At 42.1% G+C, this 18568-nt stretch overlaps 1 protein-coding gene across 3 annotated transcripts in view; it reads left to right on the top strand.

Annotated features, from left to right (window-relative positions):
- AVEN (apoptosis and caspase activation inhibitor) overlaps positions 1-18456 on the top strand; it is a 188856-nt gene extending 170400 nt beyond the window's left edge. For 2 of the 3 annotated variants that reach the window (XM_002753582.5, XM_035259930.3), the window contains 4 exons: positions 6260-6330; positions 13337-13432; positions 16829-17177; positions 17974-18456. In XM_002753582.5, the coding sequence (XP_002753628.2) occupies positions 6260-6330; positions 13337-13432; positions 16829-17177; positions 17974-18089 (632 nt within the window). In that variant the 3' untranslated portion in view covers positions 18090-18456. The remainder of the gene's footprint in view (positions 1-6259; positions 6331-13336; positions 13433-16828; positions 17178-17973) is intronic. The other variant, XM_078334430.1, reaches the window with a different exon arrangement.
- Positions 18457-18568: the final 112 nt, after the last annotated feature.

Here is an 18568-nt window from a genome sequence, read left to right as displayed (position 1 = left end):
ACTAAAGTTGCTAGCCAAACAACGTCTTGTTCCTCTGCCCACCTCATCTTTAACAGAGGTGGGTAGAGGAACAGATGTTGTTTGCCTAGCTCTGCCAGAATAGAGTACTGAGGGCGGTAATGTTGTTCCTCAGCCACTAAGCTTGTTGTCTTCTCAAACAGTAACTGACTAGGTAAGGACTTTATTTCCTCATCAACCCCTACCCTTGGAGATTTGCTTGATGGACATGAGTTTCATGAAGCAGCCCTAGAAATTGAAGCATTGTATACTGCTTGAAACATTCTTTTTGTATATTTTCAGAAGCATGTGTAAGATTTCTGTTCTTGCTTATATTTATTTCCAATTGTCTTCTTCTTCTTTTTTTTTTTTTTTGTTTGAAACAGGGTCTTGAATCTTATTCTGTCACCCAAGGTGGAATGCAGTGGCATGATCTCAGCTCCACTGCAGCCTCAAACTCTTGGACTTAAGCCATCTCCCGCTTCAGCCTCCTAGGTAGCTCAGACTGTAGTCGTAGGCTACCATGCCTGTGTAATTTTTTTTCAATAGATATGAGTTCTTATTTTGTTGCCCAGGCTGGTCTTGAATTCCTGGCCACAATCGATCCCCCCACCTCAGCCTCCCAAAGTGCTGAGATTACAGGTGTAAGCCATTGTACACCTGGCCTTATTTCTAATTTTCCAACATTTTTGCTTCACACAATTACTTGATTTAAAAATCTCATACTAATTTTGGCTCTATAAATGTGGCAATAAGCAATGTAGTTGCCTGTCAAAACACAACATAATTGTGTCAATATCTTCTGTGTCTCAGCTTTGATTGCATGCATACCAGCTTCAATATTGTTGCCGGAATGGAATGAAATGAGGCTTTTTATCATGTAAGGAAAATGTGAACTCTTCATGTACATTGGTTTTGCTACCCACTCCCCCCTTTTAAACATATTCCAGTAAATAAACTACCTTCACAATAAACAGTCATTGGATTTTGTAGATCTAATATTTGGTATTCTTATCTACAAAGTAGTAGAATATGATGGGATTTGTATTGTTTTTTAAGCAGGCTGTGTAGGGACTAGCTGCTCTTCCATCTTGTTTGAGGATATTGTATTGCAACAAGGCAGTTTTACAATCTTCTATAAGTCATACCATTAGTCTTTAATTAAAGAAGAGGGAAGACATTGGTATACTCGCTTTGAGCTTCCTAATTCTTTCTAGTTCTGTTCCTTTCACTATGCTGTAAATAATTCTGGACACACAGCTTAGGAGTCTTATGACTCCTAAGACACTCAGACTTTTCCATGTTTGTTCTGTTGTCAACCACATTTGTCTGTCCCTGTTCTTTTCTGGTTTATCCTTTATACTTCTTAGTCAGATTCGCCTTGTCTTTAGTATTTGAGAGACCAGGAACTCTTCTGGAAAATGAATAAAGCTGGCGCAGAATTGAATGTGCTGTGAATGCCCCATGCTATCTTACTTAAAATAGGTTTCTAATTGTCCATGCATGTCCAAATGTCTGGTATATGAGATACAAAAGTAGCACATTTGGTAAATCGCCACACTTTGTGTAACAGTATAACTCAGAAGAATTTTGGTAATATGTTTTCCAGAAAGGCTTTTAGTTCTAGGATTCATAGTTTCGACAGGTTTGTACACTTTCATCTTCAGTGGGAGAATTTGAGAATTAGAGTGGTCGGTGTTCTATAGCAGTCATTTTACCAAGTTTCTTACTTAAAATTAGCCAGGAAGATCACTTGAGCCTCAGAGGTTATGACTGCAGTGAGCTATGATTGTGCCACTGCACTCCAGTCTGGGTGACAGAGTGAGAGCTCATCTAAAACATAGTGATATGATAAAAGTAGCCTCTAGGCCATGTGCAGTGGCTGATACCTATAATCCTAGCTTTTTGGGAGGTTGAGGTGGTACGACTGCTTGAGGCCAGGAGTTTGAGACCAGCCTGGTCAATATAGTGATACCCCATCTCTATAAAAAAAATAATAATAATAATTTAGCCGAGCATGGTGGTGTGCACCTGTAGTCCCAGCTACTTGGGAGGCTGAGATGGGGAGATCACTTGAGTCTAGGAGTTTTAGGCTGCAGTGACCTCTGATTGTTCCACTGTACTCCAGCCAAGGTGATAGAATGAGGCCCCATCTCCACTAAAATAAAATAAAATAAGCCTCTATATGCTTTATCTGTAAGGATTTTTTAAAGCCTTCTTTAAATTATGTTGTTTTGAAGTTTTATTACTGAAAAAAATTTGTTTTATTTAGGTAACTCATTTTTCTTCAACATTTTCTTCTTTATATTTTATATTAAAAATTGTCAAGATCATTGGAGGTTATTGATAGTATCATTTTCCTCCAAAAATGATTTACTTTTGTTTGTAGGCAGAATCAGAGGTTGAGCTGACTCACAGCTGGACCTCAGACTTGATGAGGGCTGGTCAATTCCTAGTGTACTCCTGCTTATAGGATGTAGTCATCAGGGGGTCCCACCTGAAACCCTTGGTTTTCCAAGACTATTCCTCATCCGTGGGCCCTGAACTCAAGTTTTTGTCCACCCAGTGCTATAAGACTGGCAGACTAGCAGCTTTACAAACCTCCTGGGTTGTCACTTTATGCTCAGTTTTTTAGGCTCTCTGTGCCACCTTTTCATAAACAGCCCTAAATGTTAGCCTAACCTTCTTGTATGCTTCCCTTTTCTCCAGCAATTTCATCCAAGTTCTCACTGCCTTGGTAGCTCTGATATCTTCAGATAAGACTTTTTGGCTAGCAGGGTGTGGTTCTTCATTCTCAGCAAGAAGACTGGTGGAATAAGATAGTCATTGGAATTTTACCTATATTTATAAGTGAATATTCAGATATTAAAATTAGGTATATATAGTATGCCATATTTGCATTACTGAATCTTATGCCAATTATATATATTAATCTGTGAAATCCTATGATCATTTCTAATATAGAAGTACAGAAATGCCATAACAGCACTGAATAAAGCATTCAGCAATTTGGTCAGTTTTAAAAAATCTACCAGATTTTAAATTCATACATCTGTCATTTACTTTATATCTATATTAGCAATCATATTCCATATAGTCTTCCTTTTTCCTATTTTCCTACTGGGTTGCTTTATTCTAATTGATTCTTTACCAATAGTATGTGCTACAAATGTTTCTTCTCAGCCTGTCATCTTTTGAGTTTGTTTATAATTTCTGTTATCCAAAAATTTTTTATTTTTATGTATTAACATTTTTTCAGTAGCCAAAATTTGCCCTTCCACTTCCAGATAATAATAGATTCATCCCTGCTTTCTTTTGATAGTGTTATGATTTCCTTTTTTGTAAACATTTAAATATCTGATCCATACAGAATATGTTTTACATCTGAGAAATGAGATATTGGGAACTAGCCTAATTTCTCACATAGCTGGTCAGTTGCTTTAACACTGTTAAAGTGATCTCTCCACAGGTATCATCTGCTGCTCTTACAATATCTTAAGTATCCACATACCTGAGTCTGTTTGTAGACACTCTTCTGTTCTTATTTTTTTTCACCACTGGCTATCCATTTTATTTATTGAGAATTTTGAATACATTTTTTTAAATTAATAAGACAACTTCTTTACCCTTTAAAAAAGCATATCTTCATTTCATATATGTTACAACATGAATTTGAGTAATTTGGACAAACTAAAAATCTAAAATTTGCAGATCTCATTAGATGAAATTGGTATCTTGAGACTTTTTTTGTCTTCCTTGTTAAGTTTTATTTTTCAAAGTTTCTTTTAATAACTGTTTATTCCTGATTCGTTCATAGGAATTTTTGTATGTTATTACTATTATGAATGAGATATTTTCTTCCATTTGTTATTTATTTGTTTGAGACAAAGTCTTACTCTGTTACCCAGGCTGGAGTGCAGTGGCGCAATCTTGGCTCACTGTAGCCCTTGCCTCCCAGGTTCAAGCAATTCTTCTACCTCAGCTTCATGAGTAGTTGGGACCACAGGCGTGCACCACCACACCTGGCTAATTTTTGTATTTCTAGTAGAGATGAGGTTTTACCATGTTGGTCAGGCTGGTCTTGAACTCCTAACCTCATGTGATCCACCCACCTCAGCCACCCAAAGTGTTGGGATTACAGGTGTGAGCCACTGCACCCGGCCCCATTTTGTTTTCTAACTGGATTTGGTTTGTATATGAGAGAGCCGTTTATTTTTTAATGTAAGTTTTCTAACTGAGCCACCTTTCTGAATCCTTTCACTCATTCCTTTGGTATTCCAGACACACAGCATTGTTTCTTCAGATTATCATATCGTCTCCTGCTTTTCAGTGTTGATACTTCTTAATTCATCCTCTTCTCTAATTGCATTGGTTGCTCTTTGAAAAGAAAATGTTAGACCACCATGGTGTTAGTTTATATTTTTAAATATAATCCTGGCTTTCGGTTATTTAGATAACAGGATTGGTGTGTTTTTTTCTTTAATTAAAAACAAACCCAATACTCTGTTGGTTCTTTTCCTCAGCTTCTCTGGCTTTTTAGGAAGTTAGGAAACTTTATAAAACTGCTTTATTTCTTCCTAAAGTTCTTTCTTTGCTTAGTAATGAAAGTATTTGACTTTAACTTTTACCCTGAGAACAACACCTACTTCTTATCGATTGGTTTGTATTAATTTATTACTCTTTTCTGTATTCTGATTTTACAGTTTGAGTTCTGTTTTTTCTGATCAAAAAGTCATGTGGGGAGGAATTTAAATTTTTTTAAATTATGGGTTTTTTTTTTTTTTAGTTTTGTGATTAATTTCTGCCTGCTTACACCAGTGACTTGATTTGTATGACTGCTATATTTTAGAATTCATTTTTTCATGGTCTTATTTAATAGTGCTTTTTAAAAATTAGTATTACATTGATACTTATAGAGCAAGTACACACACCTATCAAAATATGCTTGACATTCTGACCAGGTGATTTTTGTAGTGACAGTAGAGGTTGATAACCTCTTCTCATAGAAAAGTTTAAGTCTGTTATGTTATGCACACATACACATATATACCCACAAATACATATAAGGCCTTATTATATTATTCAGAGCCTTTATGTCATAATTTTTTTTTTTTGAGACGGAGTCTTGCTCCTTCACCAGGCTGGAGTGCAGTGGCGCAATCTCGGCTCACTGCAACCTCTCCCTCCTGAGTTCAAGTGATTCTTCCACCTCAGCCTTCTGAGTAGCTGTGATCATAGGCATGTGCCACCATGCCCAGCTATATTTTGTATTTTTAGTAGAGACGGAGTTTCACCATGTTGGCCAGGATGGTCTCAATCTCTTGACCTCGTGATCCGCCCACCTCAGCCTCCCAAAGTGCTGGGATTACAGGTGTGAGCCACTGCGCCTGGCCTGTCATAATTTTTTTTGAGACAGGGTCTCACGCTGTCGCCCAGGCTGGAGTGCAGTGGCATGATCTTGGCTCACTGTAACTTCTGCCTCCCAGGTTAAAGCAATTCTCCTGCCTCAGCCTCCTGAGTAGCTGGGGATTATAGGCATGTGCCACCATGCCCAGCTAATTTTTGCATTTTTAGTAGAGATAGTGTTTCACCATGTTGTCCATTCTGGTCCTGTACTCCTGACCTCAAGTGATCCACCTGCTTCAGCCTCCCAAAGTGCTGGGATTACAGGCATGAGCCACTGTACCTGGCCTATGTCATAATGTTTTTTCTTTTTTAGACGGAGTCGCCCTCTGTTGCCAGGCTGGAGTGCAGTGGCGCAGTCTCAGCTCACTGCAACCTCCACCTCCCTGATTCAAGCGATTCTCCTGCCTCAGCCTCCTAAATAGCTGGGATTACAGGCACGTAACACCACACTCAGCTAATATTTGTATTTTTAATACAGATGGGGTTTCACTATGTTGGCCAGCTGGTTTCAAACTCGTGACCTCAGGCAGTCCACTCACCTCAGCCTCCTAAAGTGCTGGGATTACAGACATGAGCCACTGTGCCTGGCTCTGTGTCATAATTTTTGAGGAATGAAATTGATTTACCAATGACTAAGAGTAGTGATTTTATCCTTTCTCTTGGTCCTTTTTTGCTGCATTTGATCTTACCAGGTGTTAACATTATGATCTGTGTGTTTTGGAAATGATGGAATTGGAGGTATGTTCCAGTTTTATCCTTGTCTCTTTGAGTTTGAGTGCTTCAGAAATGGCACTTTTGCTCTAGCTGGGAAATTTTTCCTTTGGCTTTTGCATAATTTTTTTTTTTCTATTCCTAGGGGACTCCTTCTCACAGTTCCGATTTGCTGAGGAGAAAGAATGGGATAGTGAAACTTCGTGTCCAAAACAGGTAAGACAAAGAGTTTGTTGGTTGGGCATGGTGGCTTATGCCTGTAATCCCAGAATTCTGGGAGGCAGAGGTGGGGGCGGGGCAGATCATGAGGTCAGGAGATCAAGACCATCCAGGCTAACATGGTGAAACCCCGTCTCTACTAAAAATACAAAAAATTAGTTGGGCATGGTAGCATGTGCCTATAGTCTCTGCTACTCAGGAGGCTGAGGCAGGAGAATCCCTTGAACGTGGGAGGCAGAGGTGACTGTGAGCTGAGATTGCGCCACTGCACTCCAGCCTGGTGACAGAGTGAGACCCTGTCTTAAAAAAGAAAAAATGTGTGTCTTAAGTGTGGACTGACTTTTCTTCAGATTGAAGGCTGACACCTTTTACATTCTTGTTGTGATAGAGTCTTCATGTAGAAAAGAGTAGTAATTCTTACACAGTTTATTCTCAGCTAAATTTTTCAAACAATTGTCAGGGGCTGAAATGACACAGGTCCCTGAAGCTGGAGTTCACCTTTCTACCTGGGCATCTGTGTGAATTATGCAGCACACGAGGACTGGGTCTTGAGGTAGAAACTTGATAGCCATGATTTTCACAGAGCGGATTACTTTGCCTTTTGACTTTCTTCCTTTGCCACTCTGACAATTCCCCTTAGAGTTGAAAATTAGTTTTCCCTCTCACTGTTTTTGATGTTAGGTTGAGAAACCCCTTAACCTTATAGCTTTAAAACATTTCTCCTGCAATTAGGAGAATAGAAGTATAAAATAAGGGCAAGTATTCTAGAAGTCTTTCAGCAAATCTCTAACCCCTAAATGCTTTATTTTCTTTGTGTGTGTTTAATATTTTCTTCCCAAGGAGTTCTGATTATTTTCCACTAATAATCTTTCTTTCACTAATTCTTTTCGTATAAGGAATGACAGGTATTGTCCTCTTTTTAGGATGCACAGGGACATAGTGGTGGCTTGTCACATGTTCCCCAAATCCAGGGCTAGAGCATACTGTCTGATAAACTGATTACCATCTGCCCACAGCTTCAGGGTGGGGCCGAAGCTGTAGGCGGGGAGCCCATAGGCACTGTCCTCCCTATTCTGCTTCCAGATCAGCTTACGTGCTGTAGTGGCTCGTTTGAACTCTGGGCCAGTTTTAGGCTCACTTGTTTGGGATGGCCTTTAACTCACACAGATTACGAGGAGGGGAGTCTCTTAGCAAATGACTGCCTGGCACTTTACAAAGAGTGTGTTACATATGCCATAGAAAAAGGGGAGAATGACAAACATTTGTCTTGGCTTAAGTCTGGGCATACGCCTCAGGTAGTGTTTAGTATTCTAGGACACATGGAAGATAGATTGTTGAGGAATATGGTGGAAGCCGAACAATTTGCATTTTATCTCCTTTTGAACCACATTGATTACCAAAGAATATTTCAAGTAACTCGAGAGTTTCAAGTAATTCTAAGCTTCATCGTTCATCAAAACATAGCGCACTTGTTTATGAGATGTTTTTATTAAATGGAGCTTATTCAAAGTGAATGAAGCAGAGTCCATGCTGTTCGTTGCTCTAGGCCCCTTCCCTGGGCACACTGGCTGACCTGTCGTATGGTGGATGCTCAGTAGATATTTACCTGATACATGAAAAAGAATACAACCTAAAACAAGGGGTGTGATAAATGAATTAACAGTACTGTGAGAGATAGCTACTTTGGACTGGAAGTGATTAGAATAGGTACCATGGGGAAAAGATCATTTGAATGGGTCTCGGTAGAGGAGTGTGACTCTGGTAGGTCCTATCTGAGGAAACAATATAAAAATGGTAAGATCAGGAAAATCAGGTTATGCTCAGAGAAGGGTGAGGCCAGAATTTAGTATTCCCAGAAGAGGAGGCCTCAGTGGTAGGTCTGAGCTAGTTAATACCAACAGTTTCAGACCTGAATGTGAATGCTAAATCTAAGACTTGGGGATACGATTTCCCTTCTCTATTGCTTTACCTGTAAAATGGAGCTAATAACAAAATATAACTCAGAGTTATAAAAAGGACTAAATTAGATAATAAATAAGAAGCCCTTGAGTGCAGTTCCTGATGCATATGAAATATTCAAAATTAGCTCTTTTATTACTAATATTATTTTTTAACCAAGTTTTGTTGAGCAAGAACATGGAAATGGTTAGATTTAACTTCAGCAGTATTGGGAAGGATAGGGAGAGATTGAACGGATGAGATGAGAGGTTAGAGGCAGGGAAACTGAGTAGGAGGATGTGATGTTGAACGAATGGGAAAGGACAAGAGCCTGAGGGGGTGCAGGCAGTGAGCGTGGGACACGGGTGACTCATAGACAGGACTTGAGTGGAGGATGGGATCAACTGTGGACACTGGCCAGATGTGAGACACAAGGACAAGAAAGATTTGCAGTGGCACTGTGCTTTCTAGCTTGAGTAACTAGGTGGGCGGTGATGCCGTTAATGGAATGAAATAAGAGCAGAAAGAAGTTAAGTTTGATTTTGAATAGTTAGAGTTGGAGGTGTTGATAGTACATGACTGAAACTGAAATCTTTTCCCATCAAAACCATTTCCTGTCTTACTTACTGCCTTACTAAATTTTCTTTCTTGTTGATGAGAGAGAAAAACTGCAGAGAGAGATATATTACACACATATCACATATACACACATATACACATATAAACATGTAATTCATTGTTGTTCCTTATGCCATCCCATGTCCTCAGTGTGACCAGTAATGCAAGACAATAGAGAGAGAGGGGCTGGATGAGATGAGAGGTTAGAGGCAGGGATGGCTCATGCCTATAATCCCAGTACTTTGGGAGGGCGAGGTGGGCGAATTACCTGAGGTCAGGAGTTTCAAGACCATCCTGGCTAACATGGTGAAACCCTCTCTACTAAAAATACAAAAATTAGCTGGGTGTGGTGGTACACTTCTGTAATTCTAGCTACTTGAGAGGCCGAGGCAGGAGAATGGCTTGAACTAAGAAAGTGGGGGTTGCAGCGAGCTGGGATCTTGCCACTGCACTCCAGCCTGGGCAATAGAGCAAGACTCCATCTCAAAAAAAAAAAAGTGAGAGGAAAAGAAGAAATACGGTTTGTGTTTGCAGTTAAAGGAAGTAGGAATTTGATAGGGGAACATGCTGGAAATCCTCAAGGGAATCCTGGCCAGAGAGGGACCGGGCGTCACAGCTTGGCCTTAGTGTTCATTGCTCTGTGGCTGATGTGCAGGGTCAGGGACACAGGCTGGAAGGCAGGGTGCTCTGATCTAGCTGTGTTGGCCTGCATGACCACAGGGGCATAGGTCCCTTAGACCCAAGAGTGGGATTCTCACACCTTCCCTTTGGATAGGGTGGGCACCATGTTAACAGGGGATGGGTGGGAAGATAATTTTTTTGGGTGAACAGATTTATTATTTTTTTAAATGACCTAGGCTTTTTAAATTCCAGGTGAAATTTCTGTTGACAGGGTGACTTATCCAGTAGGCCTTCCTTGAGCATTTGCTGGGTGCTGAGCGATATGTGGTCATTCCTGAGGGCCTGACTTTTAAAGTCACAGATTCCCTGCTTCCCTGACTCCTCCCAGTGAGTCCAGTTCTGTGGGTAAGGCCTGTGAACCTGTATCTTAAAAATCTGCCCAGCGTTTTACTCCACCATACTGTGTACACATGGTCCCTGGGCCCCAGATGCGAATGGACAGTAAATGCTGCAGATTCTGGGGAGGATGTAAAGGTCTGATTAAAGGCTATGTTTTTTAACTGCAAAGTGAAGTGTATAGCAGGTTCTTTTCTCACTAAAGAGTGTGCCTTTATACAGATACTGAGACTCAGAGTCTAAGATTCCTGGACAGAGAGGCACATTCAGGCTTGCAGATTCCCACCACACAGACAGGGTCCTGTGCACACTGATGGCAGAGAAGTGGGACAGAAAGGCGTTGTCCTAGCAGTCGGGATTGGCTCCCTCTCCCAGCATTGGCGTGTCTCCTTCCTCTCTACATGCCGCCTCTTAGCATCTTTAGTGGGGGTTGTCTGCTCTCGCCTGTTGCCAGATGCTATAGGCCAGGCCCTTTATTCCAGCTGCAAGTGGCTGCCAGGGTTGACCAGGTTGACGCGAGAGCTGGGTTACCCAGGCAGAAATAACACACTGAATACTTTAAAACATGTATAAAACGCTGATTTGTTGTTATTATTCCAATTAAACCTATTTTAAAAATCTACAGTTTAGTATTAAAAGCAATTCACTTTAGCTAACTTTATACCTAAGGCCTTCTTCAGCTTTAGCCCTTTATAGGAGTGCAGTGGCACGATCTTGGCTCACTGAAACCTCCGCCTCCCGGTTCAAGCGATTCTCCTGCCTCAGCCTCCCAAGTAGCTGGGATTACAGGTGCATGCCACCACACCTGGCTAAATTTTTGTATTTCTAGTAGAGACAGGGTTTTACCATGGTGGCCAGGATGGTCTCAAATTCCTGACCTGAAATGATCTGCCCATCTTCATCTCCCAAAGTGCTGGGATTACAGGCATAAGCCACCGTGCCAGGCCACAAAAGTGGCATTTGATGGGAGATTCTCAGCTGCAGGACTCCTGCAAGGAAACGAGAGGAAACCACTGTGATTGGAGGTGCAAAGGCATTCTGGAGGTAGTGTACTGTCACCTGGGTATTGGGTGATGGGTGGGAATTAGAAATGTGGAAGAAGAAGACATTCCAATAGGGGACACAGATGAACTTCATTTGTTCAAAGTACTGCTCATAAACACAGCCAGGCCATTCTCTGTGCCTTTGTTCGGTCTCCTAAAATTTTTCTTTTTTATAATATGCCTTGCAGTCATGTTGCATATGATGCAAAAGAGAGCAGAGGAAGTTGGGGCACTTTTAGCCAGACCCAGCCCATCTCAGTGGTCCTTATCCAGAGAGTGAAGAGAGGACATGGGACTGATCTGCCAGGCATTGCAGAGGTCAAGTTCTCCTTCTTCTTCTTTTTTTTTTTTTGGAGACGGAGTCTTTCTCCGTCACCCAGGCTGGAGTGCAGTGATGCAATCTTGGCTCACTGCAACCTCTGCCTCCTGGGTTCAAGTGATTCTCCTGCCTCAGCCTCCCATGTACCTGGGACTACAGGCATGTGCCACCATGCCTGGCTTATTTTTATATTTTCAGTAGAAATTTTACCATATTGGCCAGGCTGGTCTTGAACTCCTCACCTTGTGATATGCCTGTCTCGTCCCCCCAAAGTGCTGGGATTACAGGCTTGAGCCACCATGCCTGACCTCAAGTTATCCTTCTTTTTATAGACTCAGAGAAGGTTATTTACACAGTATGACTTTGCAGACACTTGGCTATGGAAAGGGTGAGATTTCCAGTTTGTCTGGTGGGGACCTCCCCCATGAATTAAGCAGTCCGCATCACAACTTTCTAGTGGGCTGAGAGGATTTTTCCAAATTTGAGAGCAAAGACTTGGCCACAGGGCTTGTTATCTTCCATCTGGTTTCTTAAATACACTATATATAATTTTTTTAGTTTAAATTTTTTATTTTTATATGCAGAGACAGGGTCTCATTATGTTGCCTGGGCTAGTCTTAAACTGTAGTTCGAGCAGTCCTCTCACCTTGGCCTCCCAAAGTGTTGGGATTACAGGCATAAGTCCCTATGCTGGCTAATACAGTATATTTTTTAGATGCAGCTTCCTTTTTTCCAGCCCAAGGGGTCACGTTTGTTGCTAAGAGCTCATCATCTCTGGACAATTTCAAATGGGCGGTTGACAAGACAAGTCATTTCTTTGGTTCCCCGTGTACTGCTGTTGTGTGGATTTGTGGTGGTGGGGGGGTTTCTGGATTTAGTGGCAGGGCTCTGTTTGAGTCTACCAGAAGTGTGTCTCCATCTCTAGTCTTTATAAACTCATTGAAGACATTCCTGCATTGGAGTAGGGATTAAACTTGGTGACTTCTGGGTTTTCTTCCATCTGAAGTCAGAGATTATAGGGTAAGACATGGTCCTAGCTAGACCTGTGACAATCCTTGGCTGACTAGGTGGCTAGTGGTGTTTGCCTCTGTATGTGAGGTCGTTGTGACCAAATTTTAGTTTTTTGCTTCTCTTGGGTGCTGGGACACCTAGAAAGAGCTGTTAGAGACCATGAGATTACCTGGAATGTTTTCTCACATAGTGTCAATTTGTAAGGTCAGTGCATTGACATGACTTTACTTCTATGAATGGGAAAGGAATTAAAAGGAAGCTTTCAGTGTTGGCCTTACACAGGGTGCCACTAGCTAGAGAGGCTAAGTTTCCATTCTCTGCATACTTCACCCTCTCCTTTGCAACTCTGGCCACACCAGTCAGCCCCATCTCACTGAGTAAACAGCCCTTTCCTTTTCTGTCTGAGGCCAGGAGTCTGAGTTTAGGGAAGGGATCAGGTTAGATTTCATTAAATGCTTGTGTTTCTTTCAGCTTGTCAGTCATTGCAACAGCCTCTATAGTTTCCAGGTTACTGGACAGCTTTTTTTTTTTTGAGATTGAGCTTCACTCTTGTTGCCCAGGCTGGAGTGAAGTGGCACAGTCTTGGCTCACTACAACTTCTGCCTCCTGGGTTCAAGTAATTCTCTGCCTCAACCTCCCGAGTAGCTGGGATTTCAGGCATCAGCTCCCATGCCCGGTTAATTTTTTGTATTTAAGTAGAGATGGGGTTTCACTGTGTTGGCCAGGCTGGTCTCCTAACCACAGATGATCCACCCGCCTTGGCCTCCCAATGTGCTCAAGTTACAGGCGTGAGGCACCACGCCAGGCCTGGACAGTTTTGATGAGAGGGTGATCAAGGCCCTGTTGTTGCTCTGACAGTGTGAGCTGTGGCCCAAGAAGGTAGCTTTGGTTTTACTGATCATAATGTGGAGATGCAGAAACTATTACACCTCAAGTGTGATGTATGGCGTGACTTACTCCTAGCCAAATCTCCAGTGGGTTATTTACAGTTTCTTCTTTTATTTCCAAAAGGTCATACTTGATCATCACCTGACATTTTCTTTTCTTTTTTATGTAGAATTCAGCATTTTATGTGGATAGTGAGTTACTGGTTCAAGCCCTTCAAGAGCTGCCTCTCTCCCTCCGACTCAATGTTGCTGCTGAGCTGATCCAGGTAAAAATCCCGACTTGAAGCATGTGGATTAGGGACAGGAGAAAAAAAGGGAGAAGCTTCCCTTAGCAGGATGTCTCAGTCTCAGCTTCCTTTTATAAAACTGAAGGTTTCATATCAAGGTGGCATTTTGTAGTTTAAAGCAGAATCCAAAAAGTGTTTGAAGTTACTTTTTTACATTTTGTATTTGAAACATTTTAAAGGATCAAATGTAGTGGAATTGAGTGAAATGTGAAATAGAAAGTCTGGCTATTTTACTCAAAGCATTTATGCACCACGCTCTGTGTTCAGCCCTAAGGACAGAGTGGTGAGCCGACAGACATGCTCCTGCCTTCCCGGAACTTAATCTGTTGGGAAGGATATTAATCAAATAGTCACACAAACATATACAAATTGTAATACGTCCTATGAAGTACAGCATGCTCTGAGAGTTAATCAGGTTCTGGTGTGGTGTGGTTAGGAATGGCTTTTCTGAGGTCGCGATAGATGGGCTGAGGTCACAAACATAAGGATATTGGAGCTGGAATTTAAAGGAGAAAGACCCTATCAATTCTGCATTAACACAGACAGTGCTGCTACTGCTGCTGCCGCGTGGAGAAAACTGGAATTGGAGTGAATTGTGGGGGGATGTGCTTGCGCATGTACACATGAGCAGAGCAGGTGAGGGAGGCACATATGCAGGCTGTTGCACAGGTGCAGGTGACTGGTACTGTAGCTTGGACTACAGGAATGATGGTGGAGATGGCAGAAAAGAGGGCTGTACTGAGAGGTGTTTCAGAGGTATGATTAACAGGATTTGGTCATATGTTGGAAGTGGGGAGAGAGTGGTCAAGAAAAAATTCAACGTTTTCTAGACTGTGCAACTCAGTGATAGATAGTATCAGGAAGGGTGAGATGTGGACATTATGAGTGTGTGCCTCTGAGATAATCAAGTGGACATTATAGTCAGTTGGATGTAGAACTTTACAGTTCAGGATTAAGGGCTAGAAATGCAAATTCAGAGGCCAGGTGTGGTGGGTCATGCCTATAATCTCAGCACTTTGAGAGACGGAGGAGGGAGGATCACAAAGTCAGGAGTTTGAGACCAGCCTTACCAACATGGTAGAACCCTGTCTCTACTAAAAATACAAAAATTAGCTGGGTGTGGTGGTGTACGCCTGTAGTCCCAGCTACTTGGGAGGCTGAGGTAGGAGAATCGCTTGAACTTGGGAGGTGGAAGTTGTGGTGAGCTGAGATCACACTATTGCACTTCAGCCTGGGCAACAGAGTGAGACTTCATTTAAAAACAACAATAACAACAACATCAACAAAGAAAGAAAGTCAGGAGATAACTGGACGATGTGTGATAATCGGTGAAGAGAGGGGGAGTCCCGAAGACTATGCCATGAAGAGCTTCAAAATTTAATTCTGGCATGATCAAATAAAAAAAAAAAAGCGAAACCCTGGGAAGTACTGATTTTAAGTAGAATCCTAGCAACCGAAATGATCAAATTACTTTGGTGGCTGAATGTGATGCTAAGCTTGAGCATAGCAATGCATTGATTACCCACCTATTTGCTGTTTCCATTGCATTTACTAGTTTAAAATTTGGGGCAGCAGGCAGAGTTAAGGGATGGAGGACAGTTAGAGACAGGGTAGAGAACTAGAAAGAACTGCATTTGCCTCTGATGGGAGATTGCCCTGGGGGTTCTTTGGAAACTTTTGCGGGTGTCTGGGAGAGTACTGGTGGCTTTTCTGTTGATGTCCAGTGAGGTTCAAAGTTCTGAAGTGCTTGGTTTAATCTCACATGATGAGGAATGTTTGGCAGAACTCACCACGGAAATGCTGAGATAAAGGCTTCAGGACTCAGGGCAGAGAGGAGGCGGTTGTGAGTGTTTGACAGTGAGGGATGTAATGTCAGTGGCAGGCGCCGGAGTAAAGGTACAACGTAATTACGGGACTTTAAAATCCTGGCTAAATAACCTCAAAAAATTTCTCCCCCACCCATGCTGTAAAGCAGTATTCTCTACCTTGTTAGCACATTAGAATCACTTGGGCAGTTAAAAACAAACAAGAACAAGACCAGATACCTACTCCAGACCAATTAAATGACTCTAGGATTAGAATAGAGGATGGTGTCCCAGAGGACCATGTCCCAGCTTTGCCCTGTACAACTGACTATGCTGGTTATTTATTCCTATTTGTATATAAAGCCATACTGTCTTGCATGCCTGCTCAGGATGTTTATTTATGTAAAAATAAGAGGTCAGGACCCCCAGGAGAGGTTGAACTTCTGAACCTGCCCACTATGAGGCCTTGCTAGTCCCTGGAGCCTTCCCTTGAGAGAACTGATTCTCAGCCTTAGATCGTAACCTTATATTACAATCAGTGGGGGAGTTTTTAACTTTTATTAAAGTATGACATAGATTCAGAAAAGTGCACATTTAAGTATAACCATTGAATGAGGATCTGGATAAAGACTTAGAATAGGCTGGGTACAGTGCTCACACCTGTAATCCCAAGACTGGGAGGCCGAGGCAGGCAGATCACCTGAGGTCGGGAGTTTGAGACCAGTCTGACCAATGTGGAGAAACCCCTTCTCTATTAAAAATACAAAATTAGCCAGGCATGGTGGCTCATGCCTGTAAATCCCAGCTCGTCAGGAGGCTGAGGCAGGATAATCACTTGAACCTGGGAGGCGGAGGTGCCGTGAGCTAAGATTGTGCCATTGCACTCCAGACTGGGCAACAAGAGTGAAACTGTCTCAAAAAAAGACAGAATATTGTCAGCACCCAGAAGCTACCACTCATACATACTCCAAGTCCCTCTCTTCCCTAAAAGGTGATCACTCACGGGACTTCTAATATTGTAGTTTGCCTGTTTTTGAACTTTTTACAAAAATAATCAAAAAGTGTATTTTCTTTTTTGTCTGGCATTTTCTACTTGATGTTGCTAAGAGACTGTTCTTGGTGAATTTGTTCCTGCACCTTTATATTAGTGCACATGAATACAATGAACAGATGTGATTTGCTAATTACTTCTTGGTGACTTTTTACAGATGTTCATGTCTTATTACAGATTTAAGTTTACAGCCAAATAGACCTCTGGTAGTGGAAGTTCTCAGGCCAGGGCTAGGAAGACATAGATCTTTTAATTCCAAATCTGAGCTAGTTAGCACATGGCCGAGGTGCGGAGAGTGGGAGGCACAGTGCTGGCATGTTTCAGTGAGGTCTCCCACATTTACACCAGATGCTAGGAAGGGTGCCAACCAGGGCCTGAAAAGGAGCCACTTTGTGAACTATCTGAAGTGAGTTTCCTGTGTCACAAAGTGTGATGACTTCTTTTAGCCTCCTCTGTGTTTACTTAAGCCAATATGGCAAGACTTACGTTTTTAACTCAGTTTTTATGCTTCTCTTTCAGACCACAGTTCCTTTAGAGCTTCCTCAGGTGAAACCAAAGAGAACTGATGATGGCAAGGGATTAGGGATGCAGTTAAAGTGGCCCTTGGGGCCTGGAGGAAGGGAGCTGAAATCTGCCACTACTGGCTGCCCTGTGTTGCTGGGCAAAGACAACCCAAGACCAGGTCCTTCAGATGATTCTCAGAAACCCACTTCCCCACTGCAGTCGGCAGGAGACCATTTGGAAGAAGAACTAGATCTGTTGCTTAACTTAGATGCACCTATAAAAGAGGGAGATAACACCTTACTGGATCAGACATCTCAGGACCTGAAATCCAAGAAAGATAGGGAGGTGGTCCAGGAGGAAGAAGGTATGGCTTTCATTTTATTCCCCATCCATCTTGATTCTGGCGGTTTTCCGAAAACAGCCCCACCTGCATCACATCCTTACACATCTCTCTCAGTGTCTGACATCGATGTGGTGCTCTCCACTGACAGGTATTTCTGTGCTCACATCCCTGCTTCCCCCTGAGCTGACCTTTCTGACAACCTTCTCTCACTCAACACACCGAGCTTCCAAAGCTGCTACCTGCCCAATTGCAGTAGAAACCTGGGGCTGCAAATGGAACTGCTATGAAAAGGCATTGGGATACCTGTAGCCTTCAGCTTTTCAGCAGTGGACCTTTTAATCGACTGTCTGACAGGCCAACTCTTCACTTTTTTCTTGCTATTTCAATCTTATTTTTTGACAGAATGCCACCACATTCTAATTTGTGCATGTCCTGTGAGATGGTGGCCTATTTGATGTAGAGGGGCCCAAGGAGATTGCCACATCCATCTATTGCATTTGAGATCCTTTAATTTTCAAGGACTGCTGCAATAATAGTAAAAATAAAACTGAGCTGTTGGTCTTAACAAAGAAAGAAAAACTAGCAAGCTGTGAAGTTCAGCTTCAGAATAAAGAGCAAATCCTCTAACCAGCTTTTATTAATTTGTTTAGATATTGCTGTATCATCTTAGGGAGTAACAATAATGAGTATGTTTCCACTTGTTGTAAGGAAAGTAATAATTAGGGCTGAATTATATCTGGGAACAAACCCGAGGGAAGCTTTAACTCTCAATTGTAGGACTCATCTGAGGGTGTTAACATTGCTTTTATTTCCCCAGTTTGTGCAGAACCATCTGTGACTGAAGAAAAGAACATGGAACCTGACCAACCAAGAACATCCAAAAATGTTACTGAGGAAGAGCTGGAAGACTGGTTGGACAGCATGATTTCCTAAAAGAGGGGGAAAAGTGCCTGAAGCAAATCTTGGTTGCCTTCTAAGGGCAGGGGGGCATAAGGCTGTCCTTCAGGAACAGCCAGTTTACAAGCATGCTCCAAGCTAGTGTGTTCCATTATGCTCACAGCAGCAAATGCAATGCCTACCTCTGTGTGTGACATCTGAAAGAATACCTTGAAGCAGCTTGTTTCATTTGTTTTTCTGGCTTAGTAATCTAATAGATTTCCTCAAGGACAGGGCATAGTGTGGCCCTTGTTTCTAGCTGCCACCTTTTTAGTGTTTACAGCTTAGCAGGTGCTGCTGCTGATTGAGAATAGATGCAAACAAGGCATGCATTTGGTGAAAATAAACAAATGCTGGTCTGTCCAGTTTTTTGTTCTTGTGTGGGGCCCTGGGCAATTTGTCTCATATCCCCTTCCCCAGCAGTCACGGAGTGGTTGTAGAATCAGCCAGAAGAGGTTCATTCCAAGAGGCCAAAC

Source organism: Callithrix jacchus, chromosome 8 (assembly GCF_049354715.1).
Source record: "Callithrix jacchus isolate 240 chromosome 8, calJac240_pri, whole genome shotgun sequence".
NCBI classification, from domain to species: Eukaryota; Metazoa; Chordata; class Mammalia; order Primates; family Cebidae; genus Callithrix; species Callithrix jacchus.
This window is presented reverse-complemented; position numbering and strand designations above follow the sequence as displayed.